Source organism: Tiliqua scincoides, chromosome 5 (assembly GCF_035046505.1).
Source record: "Tiliqua scincoides isolate rTilSci1 chromosome 5, rTilSci1.hap2, whole genome shotgun sequence".
Classification (NCBI taxonomy): Eukaryota; Metazoa; Chordata; class Lepidosauria; order Squamata; family Scincidae; genus Tiliqua; species Tiliqua scincoides.
In genome coordinates, this window is record NC_089825.1 from 116,870,274 (window position 1) to 116,885,269 (window position 14,996).

The window sequence follows — 14,996 nt, forward strand, 5'->3', positions numbered from 1 at the left end:
GCAGTTAAGAACGTGAGCCAGGTATACGAGGTGAGGACATACCAGCATCAATACTTCTAATAGAGCCATCCCAAGCACAAGCCTCTCTGGATACGGAACAACACACACCACAGTGACAATGGCCTGAATGAAATGCTCAGTCTGTCTACTGATAGCTGTAAAGTCTGTATTTATAATAAGGAAAAGTGCAATGATTTAGACTGGTGAATGCTTCCCCATGTTTACCCAAACCCCTAAATGCTGCTAAGTTCCATCTCTTGCAGACTGTGCAATTCAGTTACAACTGAAATTCCACAGATTGCCCTCCAAGGAGCAGCAATATAAATTATAGACCTTGAGAAAATAAAAGGGGATGATCATGGCTGTTTTGAAGTAAGGCATTCCCTAAGGAGTTGGAGAAGGAACCATGATTGCTGCATCATCAAAAAAGTTCACCTTTGCTTAGTTGGATAGGAAGGGTCATTTGGGATCCAAATAACCTAAGTAGGAAGAGGACATGAGAGCAGTGGTTCCCAAACTGTGGGTCGGGACCCATCAGTGGGCCGTGATCCAGTTTTTGATTGGCCGCAGAACTGACAGGATGACATTTTACAAAGGAAAATGTATTGAGCCCTATGGAAACTGAAATGGAGCTGCACATGCGCTTTTACTTCCAAGTGGATAAATGTGCCTTGGTCCTCTTCAGAAGGCACGGTGAGGGGAACACCAGGCCACCACACCATGTTCAATCCAATGAATATGGAGCTCAACGAATGCTCCAGAAGGTCCCTTATAGTAAAAAGGCTAAAAATAGAGGCTTGAACAGCTGTTAAACTTTTTTTTAAGTCTCATAAAGCTCGATGGGTCCTGATAGACCGTTAGTGGGTCCCAGTTTCTAAAACGTTTGGGAGCCATTGCATCAGAGGAATTATTTCCTTGGGAAGTTCTTCAGCTGTTCAACAAGGTTCTAAATGTGTGTCATGGCCAACAGATTATTTATCTCATCAGCACTTCTGTTGGAGGATAAGTAGATACCCTTTAATATCAGACTTTTACTCGTGATGAGATTATCATTTATTGATGTGACGCTGAAGGTTAAATTAGATACGTAAAAAAACCAGAATGTGTAACAAGACCTTGTGTCTTATTTTGTAATAGTGTGTCTAGAGGCGATGATGAAAGAAGCAATAGAATGGAGGGTCTCAGGACCTCTGTGGAAAGTTAGCAAGGAGAGAGTTCTAAAGGCCCAGCACTACATGAGTGTTTGTCTGAGGAGGGAGTCTTTCATTTGCATCTGACTAAGAGGGGAGGGTGTGAACAATGGTCAGAAAGGCCCTCAGCCCGCACCACCTGCCTGCACTACTCCCCTTAGCGAGTCTTGATATACTTCTCTCCTAGTCCTGTTGATCTTAGCAAGACTCGCCACTCCCTGCCAAACCTGCTCTGGAGGAGATCAGCCTAATCTACCCCCTCCCCCGATGCTGCAGTGCCAAAATGGTGACCGCTGCATCCTATGTGGGAGGGGCGGTCTAGGAGGTCACCACTGGGTAAGGGAACATTAGCGTATCAGAGGCACCAATCCCAATCCTCCCAAATCCAATTCACCCATCCTCCTCCCTGTGCTGCCCACAACTGCCCATTTTGACCCCTCCCACCACCCACTCCTGCCTCTCCCACTGACTTACTTTCACTGGCTAGTGGTGGGAGAAGCAGGGAGTGGGAGGAAAGGTGCAGGCGGATTTGCAACTTTCCTACTGATTTGGGGCTGTCAGTGCCAGCTTAACATTCCTTTGGTGGCATGCATAAGATTGCATATATATTCCATAAATATATGAGATAGATATTTGGTGGCATGCATAAGATGCATATATATATTCCATAAATATATGAGATAGATGCACAGTTCCTAAATACATGCACATTTAGGAGACAACACTGGTATGGATCAATACAGACTTGCATCAGCAATATCTCTGGTGCAGGTCATAAGAACATAAGAACATAAGAACAGCCCCACTGGATTAGGCCATAGGCCCATCTAGTCCAGCTTCCTGTATCTCACAGCGGCCCACCAAATGCCCCAGGGAGCACACCAGATAACAAGAGACCTCATCCTGGTGCCCTCCCCTACATCTGGCATTCTGACTTAACCCATTCCTAAAATCAGGAGGTTGCGCATACACATCATGGCTTGTAACCCATAATGGATTTTTCCTCCAGAAACTTGTCCAATCCCCTTTTAAAGGCGTCTAGGCTAGACGCCAGCACCACATCCTGTGGCAAGGAGTTCCACAGACCGACCACACGCTGAGTAAAGAAATATTTTCTTTTGTCTGTCCTAACTCTCCCAACACTCAATTTTAGTGGATGTCCCCTGGTTCTAGTATTATGTGAGAGTGTAAAGGGCATCTCCCTATCCACTCTGTCCATCCCCTGCATAATTTTGTATGTCTCAATCATGTCCCCCCTCAAGCGTCTCTTTTCTAGGCTGAAGAGGCCCAAACGCCATAGCCTTTCCTCATAAGGAAGGTGCCCCAGCCCCGTAATCATCTTAGTCACTCTCTTTTGCACCTTTTCCATTTCCACTATGTCTTTTTTGAGATGCGGCGACCAGAACTGGACACAATACTCCAGGTGTGGCCTTACCATCGATTTGTACAACGGCATTATAATACTAGCCGTTTTGTTCTCAATACCCTTCCTAATGATCCCAAGCATAGAATTGGCCTTCTTCACTGCCGCCGCACATTGGGTCGACACTTTCATCGACTTGTCCACCACCACCCCAAGATCTCTCTCCTGATCTGTCACAGACAGCTCAGAACCCATCAGCCTATATCGAAAGTTTTGATTTTTTGCCCCAATGTGCATGACTTTACACTTAGTGACATTGAAGCGCATCTGCCATTTTGCTGCCCATTCTGCCAGTCTGGAGAGATCCTTCTGGAGCTCCTCACAATCACTTCTGGTCTTTACCACTCGGAAAAGTTTGGTGTCGTCTGCAAACTTAGCCACTTCACTGCTCAACCCTGTCTCCAGGTCATTTATGAAGAGGTTGAAAAGCACCGGTCCCAGGACAGATCCTTGGGGCACACCGCTTTTCACCTCTCTCCATTGTGAAAATTGCCCATTGACACCCACTCTCTGCTTCCTGGCCTCCAACCAGTTCTCAATCCACGAGAGGACCTGACCTCTAATTCCCTGATTGTGGAGTTTTTTCAGTAGCCTTTGGTGAGGGACCGTGTCAAACGCCTTCTGAAAGTCCAGATATATAATGTCCACGGGTTCTCCCGCATCCACATGCCTGTTGACCTTTTCAAAGAATTCTATAAGGTTCGTGAGGCAAGACTTACCCTTACAGAAGCCATGCTGACTCTCCCTCAGCAAGGCCTGTTTGTCTATGTGTTTTGAAATCCTATCTTTGATGAGGCATTCCACCATCTTACCCGGTATGGATGTTAGGCTGACCGGCCTATAGTTTCCCGGGTCCCCCCTCTTTCCCTTTTTAAAAATAGGCGTGACATTTGCTATCCTCCAATCTTCTGGCACCGTGGCCGTTTTGAGGGACAAGTTGCATACCTTAGTCAAGAGATCTGCAACTTCATTCTTCAATTCCTTAATAACCCTTGGGTGGATGCCATCAGGGCCCGGTGACTTATTGATCTTTAATTTATCAATGAGGTCTGAAACATCTTCTCTTTTAACCTCTATCTGACTTAACTCCTCGGTCAGGAGGGGCCGTTCGGGCAGCGGTATCTGCCCGAGGTCTTCGGCCGTGAAGACAGATGCAAAGAACTCATTTAATTTCTCTGCCATCTCTAAGTCTCCTTTTATCTCCCCTTTCCCTCCCTCACCATCCAGAGGGCCAACCGCTTCTCTGGCGGGTTTCCTGCTTCTAACATATTTGAAGAAGCTTTTATTATTCCCCTTAATGTTGCCGGCCATGCGTTCCTCATAGTCTCGCTTGGCCTCCAGTATCACCTTCTTACATTTCTTTTGCCACAGTTTATGTTCCTTTTTATTCTCCTCATTAGGGCAAAACTTCCATTTACGGAAGGAAGCTTCCTTGCCCTTCACAGCCTCTCTAACTTGGCTGGTTAGCCATGCGGGCACCCTCCTGGATTTAGTGGAACCCTTCTTTCTTTGCAGTATACACCTCTGCTGGGGCTCTATTACTGTTGTTTTAAGCAGTCTCCATGCACTCTGGAGAGATTGGACTCTTTTTACCCTGCCTTTCAACCTCCTTCTAACCAGCCTCCTCATTTGAGGGAAGTCTGCCCGTCGGAAGTCAAGGGTTTTTGTTAGAGGTTTGCCTGGTATTCTTCCCCCAACGTGCACGTCAAAACGGATCGCAGCATGATCACTGTTCCCCAATGGCTCAGTAACGTTTACATCTCTAACCAGGTCCTGCATACCGCACAAAATTAAATCCAGAGTCACCTGTCCTCTGGTGGGCTCCGTGACTAGCTGATCTAAGCCACAGTCATTTAGCACGTCAAGAAATCCAGTTTCCTTATCGTGACCAGAACACAAATTGACCCAGTCAATATGAGGATAATTGACTCATATTCCAATTGGACTCAGGTCCAATGTGACCCTTTGTGGTTACTGGGGCATACCACAGGGCAGTGGGAAAAATGTCCCATTATCCCAAGGAGACTTTTGATTGCCAAAAATCCCCATAGGATTCAGTGGCAGCCAGGCCAGCACTGATGCATCTCCACACAAGGTTTTAGGTCGGATGGGGCTAACTGAGTAGTTCTCAGAACTAGTGGGGCAAACCAGCAAACAGTTGAAAAGAGCACCTGGCAATGGAGAAGTTCTCAGGAAAAATTATCACTATTATCACTCTATCACAATAGCCTATGACAAACCATCGCTCTTCAGGAACAGCCACTCTGACCCCTACTACCAGTATTTAAAACCACTGCTATTGATACAGAGGGTATCAACCATTGTGTTCATTAGTACAATCTTCTAATGAGTTGTTCCTTATTATTCAGCTCCGGTCTCAGCACAATAATGTAACACTTGGGGAAGAAGATACAACCCAGAAGCCCAGCACTGGAAGCCAAGATAGAGAAGACCTCCACAGCCACCATGTATTTTCCCTTTGTGCTTAAGTAGGTCGGCACAAAGGAGAGCCAAACACTGCAGAAGACCAACATGCTGAAGGTGATGAACTTGGCTTCATTGAAACTGTCAGGGAGCTTCCTGGCAAGAAATGCTACAAAGAAACTGACAATGGCCAGGAAGCCCATGTAGCCCAAGACAGAATAAAACATGGTCACAGACCCCTCATTGCATTCCAGCACAATTTCTTCCACCATGGAGTGCTGATCAACGTCTGGAAATGGGGGAGATGTGGCCAGCCACACAGTACAAATGCCTGTCTGAATAAGAGAGCAGGAAACAACAATGGAGGTGGCCAATCCTTTCCCCACCCACTTCCTCATTCTGCTTCCTGGCTTGGTGGCCATGAAAGCCAGAACCACAGTGATGGTTTTTGCCAGTACACAAGAAACAGCCAGTGAGAAGATGAGGCCGAAAGCTGTTTGTCGGAGGAGACACAGCACCTTCTCAGGTCGGTGAATGAACAGAAATGCACAGAGGAAGCAGAGCAGGAGTGAGACGAGGAGGGTGTAGGTGAGATTCCGGTTGTTGGCTTTGACGATGGGAGTGTTGTGGTGCTTCATAAATGTTCTGAGCACCAGAGCTGTGATCAAGGAAAAGGAAAAAGCAGAGCAAGTTAGACTGATCCCCAAAGGCTCTTCAAAAGAGAGGAAGCTGACGTCCTTGGGAACACAGAAATCCTGGGTTTCAGCTGGATAGGTTTCAGCTGAGCATTCGAAACAGTCATTCACGTCTGAAAAAGAAAACATGGTGTCTTCATTGTAGAAACACAGCACAAAAGCAGCAATGTCCTCCAACTCTTCTTCTGCCATATGACACTTTATTCATAAGAAAAAATAATAAGATTAGAGGTCTTATTTGAGGATGACCTGCTAACTGGGTAAGAGGCCCTTTTTCAAGTGGGTGCTCCTCTTTTTAGCAGAGGAAGAGTATCTGAGCCGCCCCACCCCTGCAGTGTCTTTTCTAGCGGCTGTCTGCTGGTTTTCTTTTGCCTCTTTTAGATTGTGAGCCCTTTTGCGACAGGGAGGCATTAGTTATTTGATTTTTTCTGTAAACCACTTTGTGAAGTTTGTTCAAAAGTGGTATAATAATAATAATAATAATAATAATAATAATAATAATAATAATAATAATAATAAATACATGGTTTCTTCGTCACAAATAATTACCATAAAAATTGCAAACTCCTACAAAGCTCCCACATAAAGTGGTCTTTATTCAAATAAGTGATACCCTTTAAGGAGGATGAGGATAAATGGGGATGAGGATAAATTCATAAATTCTATGCTGAGTCATCCTTAAAGTATCAATTCCTCATGCGATTGATTGCTTTTTAAACTTAAACCGCAGGATTCGCTCATGTCTGCCAAGCTGGAAGGATCCAGCTAGATTTTCAGAGTCTCACAGAATTCCTTTCTAAAGTGTAACCTTCTTGTTTCAACTCTTGATCCCAAGATGGTGAAAGCAAGAGCTTTAAAATTAGAGACATTTTTTTTTTTTTTAAGTGTAATTTCTTTTCTTTTAATATCTGCAACAACGAAAGCTCAGTAATACTGGCACCAATGGTGGGGATTGGATGGGGCAATTAGTCATGACCAGGTCTATTGAAATTCATGTAACTGAGTCAACATGTAACTGGGATGTAAAGGGCAGTCTCCTCCGTGCCCTTTCTCTGCCCTCCAACTGCCTCCCTGCTCCCCAGAGTGCCTCCTCAACACCTAACCCCTGCCCCCGCACACCGTGCTGTGGCTCGACGGTCCATGCTAGCACGGGCGCTCGCCTGGTGGTAAGGCTTGCAAACGTGCCTTATGGCACGCATGCGACAGATTGCGCCTGCGGTAAGCCAGTGCGCCGAGTCTGTGATTGGGCTCTGAGTCAACAATGGACTTCCTTGCCTCCTTGATTTCAAGGATATATAGGATTCACTTGATCAGGTTCGTCCTTTAGTGGAGTCTTTGGTATCGTTCCACTATCAGACCTGTGAAATGGTCATGACACTATTTTGATTGCCCCATAGTCAATCAAAGATTTGGAGCAGCATGTGCTATTCCCTGAGTCAATCAGGGCGGAAATGGGTTATTAGCTGCTATGTCAAATAAATTTCTGCAGTCTACGTCTTACCCTTCTGGCTTGCAATCTTCCCTTCTGGACATGCGATGCAATCATAGCAGCAAAATGGCTTCCCTTCCTTCACTTTTTTCCTGGAACCGGGAAGGCAGCTCTCAGAACATACAGAAAGAGGCTGTACCTGGTCTCAAACAAAAGAGAACATGGGTAATCTTGTGAATAATAGTGGCGGCATTGTACAGATTCTGGGGCATGTTCATTTCTCAAATCACATGGGAGCTGTTATTCCATGGCTTCTGTCATGGACTAAGTGTATCGGTTTCATCATATGGATGCTTTCCAATGATTGTCATCTGACTGGATAAGGAGGCCGACAACTGTGTGGAAAGGACTAAGATTGGTCAGATCTCAGATCTGCCTGCTTATAGTCTTTCTGTGATTCTCAGGGTGGCAATGGATAAAACTCTCAGAAGAATAAAACCATCTCCCTCATAGTTTTGATATCTGACAGAGGGGCTCGTAGACGGCCCTTGGCATTTTATTTATTTACAATGTTTCTATTATTGTTATGTTTTAAAAATATGTTTTAATAATATAAATGCCAAAAGAGTCCAAACAATGAAAAGCAACTATATGGGACACAGTCCCCTCAATGTCTTGCTACTGAGCATTATTCATCTTCCATCTCCTGCTAATGATGAGAGAAAAACAGAACTGGGTGTGAGAAAAGATGCTACGGAATTACCATCCGTTTCTAATTTCAAGACATTATTGATCTTGGGCACGTCATTTCTCTACTGGGGTCGCACAAGTGTGCATCATCAGAAGTGCTGTGTTCAACACTAATGGAACTAGTATCCCAGCAGCACAAACCCCTTTGTGGCTGTCACAAAAAGTGTCACACCGTATTGCTCAACATGTCCTCCGCTGCAAGCAGTGATCATCCGTGGATGTGTAGCCCTTCCAAAACACCTGGCCTTGTCAGGGGGTTAGCATGGGAGGCAGTATCCGGGAAAGGGTGAAGAGTGGACAGAGGCCAGGAAGGGGCTGGTATTAGTGGCAGTGGCACTGCCAATATCTTTACTCCTTCCTGGTCTCAATCCACCTTACTGGGTCCAGGTAGACTTGTACAAGCTAAATCAATGGCAAAAGTCCAAGTAGAACCAGTGGGATAGCAATTACCCCACGGGCAAGGGAACAAAGGAGACATCTAGGACACAGGATGCATTGTACACTCCAGTGCAATGGTTGCCTTGGGGGGGGGGGAATAGATTGTGATAGGGTTGGGCAGTTAAGGTACAAAACATACCTCATGCAAAACAGTTTGCCAGATATAGCTGACATTATCTGTACAAAAACAGAAGAAGGATGGTTTCCACATATATCTATTTCAACAACTGTCTACCCTAGTGGTCTCTAACAAGGACAATAATCTATATCCATATGTGTTTAAATCTATTATATGAATTATTTCCTGTTTCTCTGAGGATTATTTCTGTCTTTTTAATCACAGACACAGTTCATCACATCTCAGATAAGCACTCCAAAATGGATTGTGTTTTCTTATCATCGCATTTGCTCACAAATATCATCTGAGTGGTACTACATAGATTTCCTACAAGGTCCTATACTGATGTGGTTAGCATGGAGTCCATGACATGAACATGACAGTTGCCAGATATCCAGCTATCCACCTCATCTCTTCATATTATAATGCCAGGAAACAAAAAATGAGTGATTAATCTTAAAGAAGAAAATGAAGCAGAACAGGTGGTGAGAGGAAGATTTCCCCTTAAATGGAACTGAGGAATGGTTCAAATAGTAAGGTCTGCAGCCGCATTCATTGTCTGATTAGTTACTAGTAGCAGTATTGTCTAAATCAGTCCAATATGGCAAAATTCTGGCAAGGGGCAGGCAACCTGTGAGTGGATAAGCTCACTCTGGTCTATGCACCACCACACAACTCTCCATCCCTGATCCAGCTGTGAAAAGAAGGTAAGAAGAATTCTATAAGTGCAAGTTACTCTGCCTGTCTAAAAGCTGTGCTGGAGAAACCTACCTGGTTAAACCAACTGTGCCATTTGATGGCATTCACACTGATGGTGAATGCCTGGTCTGGAGGCGCCTGGGGATCCACACTCCCAACTTTCACTCGCTGAAAGGATTGGTTGGAGGAAACAACCCAGTTGATGATATCAAATCCAGCAACCAACTCCCCGTTTTCATCAAAGGAAACCATGTCCCCTGCACTGTTGTTAAATGAGACCCCTCTCAGAAAGTGATGGAGCTGGAGTGGAAAGGAAACAGCAGAGTTTAGAAAAGTGTCTGCACAGCATGGTGTTGGATCATTCACAATGAGATAGAAACATCTACTCTGAAAGATCACACGTTTCAGTTTGTTTACAGATCTAGCCATGCTTGAAATGTTAGTGCTCAACTCAGATTAATGCCAAGAAGTCATATGGCATTTTGCAGCAGGCTGTCAGTTGAAATAAATATACTTTTAGTGTGTTAGGGAAAGTAATCCGTAATGGAGCCAGACAGCACTCTCCCAAAAGGATATTCCGTGCTTTGGAAATAATTGCAGACATGGTCCTATATCATCAGATCACCCACTGAACATCTGGTGTTGATGGGACACAGAACAGACCCTCAGATATTCTTCATAGAGCTTAGAGAAGTTCATGTTCCAGGAGAGGGTTCTTACCGTATCTAGATCCCAAACCATTGGAGATTTCAGGGTGATGCTCAGAACTTTTCATTGAGTCTGGAAATGATTTCATAACCTCTGAAGATTATATGATGTGATCCAAGCTACGGCCCTACTTGAAACTCTGGTTGCCACAGAATACATCATTACATTATTTGAAGAGTCCATATTGCCTTCAAAGGTAGTTGTACAAGGAACTTATTAGAACAGTTTAACCTGGATATAAGTTAAGTCACTAATTGAAACAGGTCTAGTATCTCCAGCAAGTGCTTCAGTCCACATTTCTGGCTATTGTCATTAGCTGGGTATCTATGGACAACCCAGGTGTGGTAGTATGCCTGAGTCATAAATCCCTTTGCTGGGTACATGTTACCTTTAGGGTGCAGTTCAATCTTCCATTGTCCAGCAAATTTACCTGCCACAACTGTTGATGCTGAATCTTCAGAACCCCTCCATCCGCCATTGCTTTGTGATGGAGTCTACCTGAGGACATGGCTTGTAAGGCATGGGCCACAGCATAGACAGCATTGTAGATACTGTAACTGTGGCCCGTCATGCTCATTTCAAAAAAGGGTCCAGGAAGGTTCTCCAACTTCTCCTCCCCTGTGCAAATATCCCCCTTCACTGTAACCAGGTCTGAATCTGGGAACACACAAGCAAAGGCCTGTTGCCAGAAGTCCCTGATAAAGCCATCTTCCTTTGTGTGGGAAGGGCTTCTGCTCTCAATGAAATGGTGAAATCCTGGTAAAATATTAGAGTGAATTTGGAAAGAGAGAGCACCATTGATGATTTCTGTAGAACAATTCCTTTGATAGACAAATGAAGTGAGCACCACTTGGGCTGTCATGATCCAAACTTTACCATTTAGTTCTCTTCTCATGTCATCTTGGTTTATTAGATATGGTAACCATCTCAGAAATGCCATGGAGTAGGAGTCTCCATTGCACAAAATAACACTGGCTTTGCTACTCATGATTGTCTCATGTATTTTTGTCCCCTGAGCCAACATTTCTTCTATTTCAGAGGCAAAAGAATAAACAGGAGCTCTGGCAGTGAATGCAAAACAGATGCCTCTCTGGGAAAGCATTGGAACCATCATTTGCATAAACCTTTCTCCATTATCGTTATCCATTGTAAGGAGTCCAATCCATGTCCAACCGAAATGTAGAAGTAAAGAGCGGATCCCCATATACTGAACATCTTCCTTAGGGACCATCTGATAGAAGGGAAGTCCTGGGGTCTTCTCATTCATCACTGGAGCCGGACCATAAATGAGCTACAGAGAGGTTGGAGGTGGGACAAAAACTATCAGCATTTGAACTTCAGCTCCAAGTGTTTGAAGACATTCAGGCCCAAATCCTAATCCACTTTCCAGCACTGGCTTAGCAGTACCAATGGGATGTGTGCTGCATCCTGCAGTTGGCGGACATTCACGGAGGCTCCTTTAAGTAAGGGAATGTTTGTTTCCTTATCTTGGAGCTGCATTGCCCTTATGTCATTGCTGCAAAGTGGGTCAGGATTGCGCCCTTTGATATGCGGGTGTGTGCTGCTTAACAATGGAGCACATAACAACACACCGCATATATGAAGGTGGTCAAATTACAACAAAGAGGTTCATTAAGTATTCCTATTTATTTCAACATGAAAGGTTACTATGACATTCAGAATTATACAAGAATTTCTTCTTAACATGACGCATATTGGAGTTCTGTTCATCATGATTAGTTGCCCTCTGTCATGGAAAGAAAAGAAGTTTGTCCAATTACTTCATATCCATCAGTTTGTGTCTCCAGGCACAAACTGCCTTAAAGGGACGGGGGAAGCGTTACACGAACTGGTGGGTCACGACCCATTAGTTTGAGAACCACTTCTCTATACAATGGCATGCATATCTTACCTGTGGAATCTTATAGTTATCCAAGAAGGTGGCCACATATAGTGAGGTCTGGGCATCCAATCCTCCAATAATTGCTATCAAGTCATGCTGGAACTCACAAATGTAATTGGGGATGAATCTCTCCAGTTTGGATAAAAGTAGCATTGTGGCATGATAGGTTGACCTTGCAGTGAAATAGCTGTTGTAGATCTGAAAGCCCAAGGTGACATTGGGCAAAAGCTGAGGGTTTTCATTGATCTCCTTGATCGCAAAGGCTAAGGCCAGGATGTGCTGGTAATTCTTAGGCACTACACTAGAACAAGAGTTTTGTTCCATTTCAGATTTCATACATACATAAATGACTTTTTCATACCCCATATATTCATGAAATATACAAATCAAAATTGTTCAGTGGTGTGATTTAAGTCACATGTGTGCAGGCATAGCAAGGAGGTTCTAATCATGTAGTCGAGTCATTTCTCAGCAATCACCTCATACAGACAGTTAAATTAAGTGTAGAAAATATGAAATCAGAACAAATTGGGACTTGTCCCATCTTAATCAGGGAAAATCATCTTAATCTTAGTCAGAGAAAATCATCTTAATCTTAGTCAGAGAAATCTGCTGCAGGGTAATTTGCACATAGTAAATATTATGACACGGGGCAGAAGGAAAACAAAATACAGATGTAATCTAATTATCTGCAGATTTTTCACCCACAGTTTTATCTCAACACAATGAGAAGGATCCTTTAAATTAAAGGGAAAGTGTTATTTAACAATAGCCTTGCTTACCATTGTATAGCAGGCAGGCAGACAATCAATCTCCAGGTGCTTAGAAAAGCTTCACTTCAAGGCAAGTGACCCCTCCCTTACCCTAGAGCACATGAAAGAATGCAAAGGGAAATTACTATCACCTCCGCTTTGTAGTCACTATATTCTTTCTCCGCTGCAGCTCCAGGAGAAGTGAGGGGTCGCTGCTTTAGAGTGAAGCCTTTCTAAGCACCTGGAGAGAGAGAGAGATTGATTGATTGATTGATTGTCAATTTGGAACAATTGATTGATTGTTGCTGCTGCTACTCTCCTGCATTACAATGGTAAGCAAGGCTATCTTTAAACCACTGAGCTAAGTGACATTATTTTTCAAAAGAATTTCATTTAACACAATTTTAGGTATCTGTGTTTTTATATGTATAAGTAAAAATTTTAATTCCACCACCCATGAATATAGATCTAGATTCTCTAGATTTTGAAGGGCGGGTTAATTTATTTCTCATTCACTGGAGTACTAGATATGGTCCTACGGATGTGAACAGTGGGATATTTTGCTTACTGTTTCTAAATGTGGCTGAGAATCTATTTCCTGTCAGCCACTGCTATAGGTTTGCCTGACAATCTGCAGAGTAAATAAAAGCAGCAGAGGCGAGAAAGGGGCAAAGTAGAAACCATGAGATGAGTTAGAGCAATGTTTTGTTTGTACTGTAAATTGGAATGACTACAATGACCCATAGGGAAGACTCGAAACACTTGGAAATAAATAACAGACTAATCACACAGAAGTTGGTAAAGGAAAACACTCATATCATGATTCTTCCCCCCCCCCGCCCCTCCGGCCCCAATTGTGATTAAAAAGAAAATTCTTCCTCAGAGCATTTCATTACTCAGAAAAAGAATACCAAGAATCCATAAGAAAAATCTCCCTTAGTGAATACTTTGAAAATAAGGAGCATAGATTTCCCATGTCACAAGTGTGTGGACTATTAAGCCATTTCTGCCCAATGTTGCATTGATGCAACAGGGACCAAATGTGTACACCTGTGGACCGGGCAGAAATGGGTTAACTGTGTTAAATTGTACAACTTCCCAGTTCAAGAGGCCAATATTCACAGGTTGCAGCTCCTGAATGGCTCTTTTCAGTGATCGAGTCCAACCCTCCACTGCATCTGAAAACACCAAAATAACAATCTTAACTCCTTACGTCACCTCTTCCAGCGATGGTGGAGGAGGCTCTATGGTGAAATCTATGGAATCAGCGAGGATGAAGGCGTGAGAGACAATGCCACCAACCACATAGTCTCCGGAGCGTTGATACTCATGAAGTGGTGGGTGAGGATCATTTACCATGCAGTTCAGAATGTGAGCCAGGTATACTAGGTGAGGACATATCAGCATCAATACTTCTAATAGAGCCATCCCAAGCACAAGCCTCTCTGGATACGGAACAACACACACCACAGTGACAATGGCCTGAATGAAATGCTCAGTTTGTCTACTGATAGCTGTAAAGTCTGTACTTATAATAAGGAAAAGTACAATGATTTAGACTGGTGAATGCTTCCCCATGTTTACCCACACCCCTAAATGCTGCTAAGTTCCATCTCTTGCAGACTGTGCAATTTAGTCTTCTTGTTACCACTAAAATTCTGCAGATTGCCCTCCAAGGAGCAGCAATATAAATTATAGACCTTGAGAAAATAAAAGGGGATGATCATGGCTGTTTTGAAGTTAGGTATTCCCAATGGAGTTGGAGAAGGAAACATGATTGTTGCATCAACACAAAGGTTCACCTTTGCTTAGCTGGATAGGAAGAGGCATTTGGAATCCAAATAACCTAAGTAGGAAGAGGGCATTAGAGCAGTGGTTCCCAAACTGTGGATCAGGATCTAACTGCGGGTCACGATCTAATTTTTAGTGGGTTGAAGAATTGACAAACTGATAGCTAACATGGAAAATGTTTTGAGCCCTACAGAAACTGAAATGGATCCGCACATGCACTTTTACTTACAAGTAGGCAAATGTGCCTTGGTTATCTTCAGAAGGCAGGCTTTGGGGAATGAAAATCCACTACACCATGTTCAATCCAATGAATATGGAGCTCAGCAAACACTCCAGAAGGTCCCCCCACTATACTAAAAAGGCTAAAACCAGAGACTTGAGTAGCTGGTAAACTGAAACTTTTTTTTAAAGTCCCAAAAAGCTTGATGGGTCCTGATAGAGCAGTAGTTTTTAAAAGTAGGTCCTGGTGCTAAAATGTTTGGGAACCACTGCATAAGAAGCATTATTTCCTTGAGAAGTTCTTCAACTGTTCAACAAGGTTCTAAATGTGTGTCATGGTCAACAGATTATGTATCTCGTCAGCACTTTTGTTGGAGGATAAGTAGATGCCCTTTAATATCAGACTTTTACTCGTGATGAGATGATCATTTATCAATGTGACGCTGAAGGTTAAATA

The 14,996-nt window shown here is 43.6% G+C and overlaps 1 protein-coding gene across 1 annotated transcript; it reads right to left on the reverse strand.

Moving 5' to 3' along the window:
• Positions 1-4,943: 4,943 nt before the first annotated feature.
• LOC136653388 (vomeronasal type-2 receptor 26-like) lies at positions 4,944-13,888 on the reverse strand. The gene is made up of 7 exons (XM_066630292.1): positions 13,743-13,888; positions 11,787-12,078; positions 11,048-11,165; positions 10,305-10,531; positions 9,239-9,466; positions 7,234-7,360; positions 4,944-5,845 (listed from the first exon to the last, which is right to left on the reverse strand). The coding sequence occupies exons 1-7, from the start codon at positions 13,886-13,888 to the stop codon at positions 4,944-4,946; spliced, it is 2,040 nt and encodes a 679-aa protein (XP_066486389.1).
• Positions 13,889-14,996: the final 1,108 nt, after the last annotated feature.

Coding starts and splice junctions, on each gene's coding strand:
- LOC136653388 (XM_066630292.1), bottom strand. CDS start 13,888: ATGGTAAATGATCCTCACCCACCACTTCATGAGTATCAACGCTCCGGA. Junction 10,532..11,047: donor CTCTTTACTTCTACATTTCG/GTTGGACATGGA, acceptor GTGTGTTCCCAG/ATTCAGACCTGGTTACAGTG. Junction 5,846..7,233: donor GAAGATTGCAAGCCAGAAGG/GTAAGACGTAGA, acceptor TTTCTTTTTCAG/ACGTGAATGACTGTTTCGAA.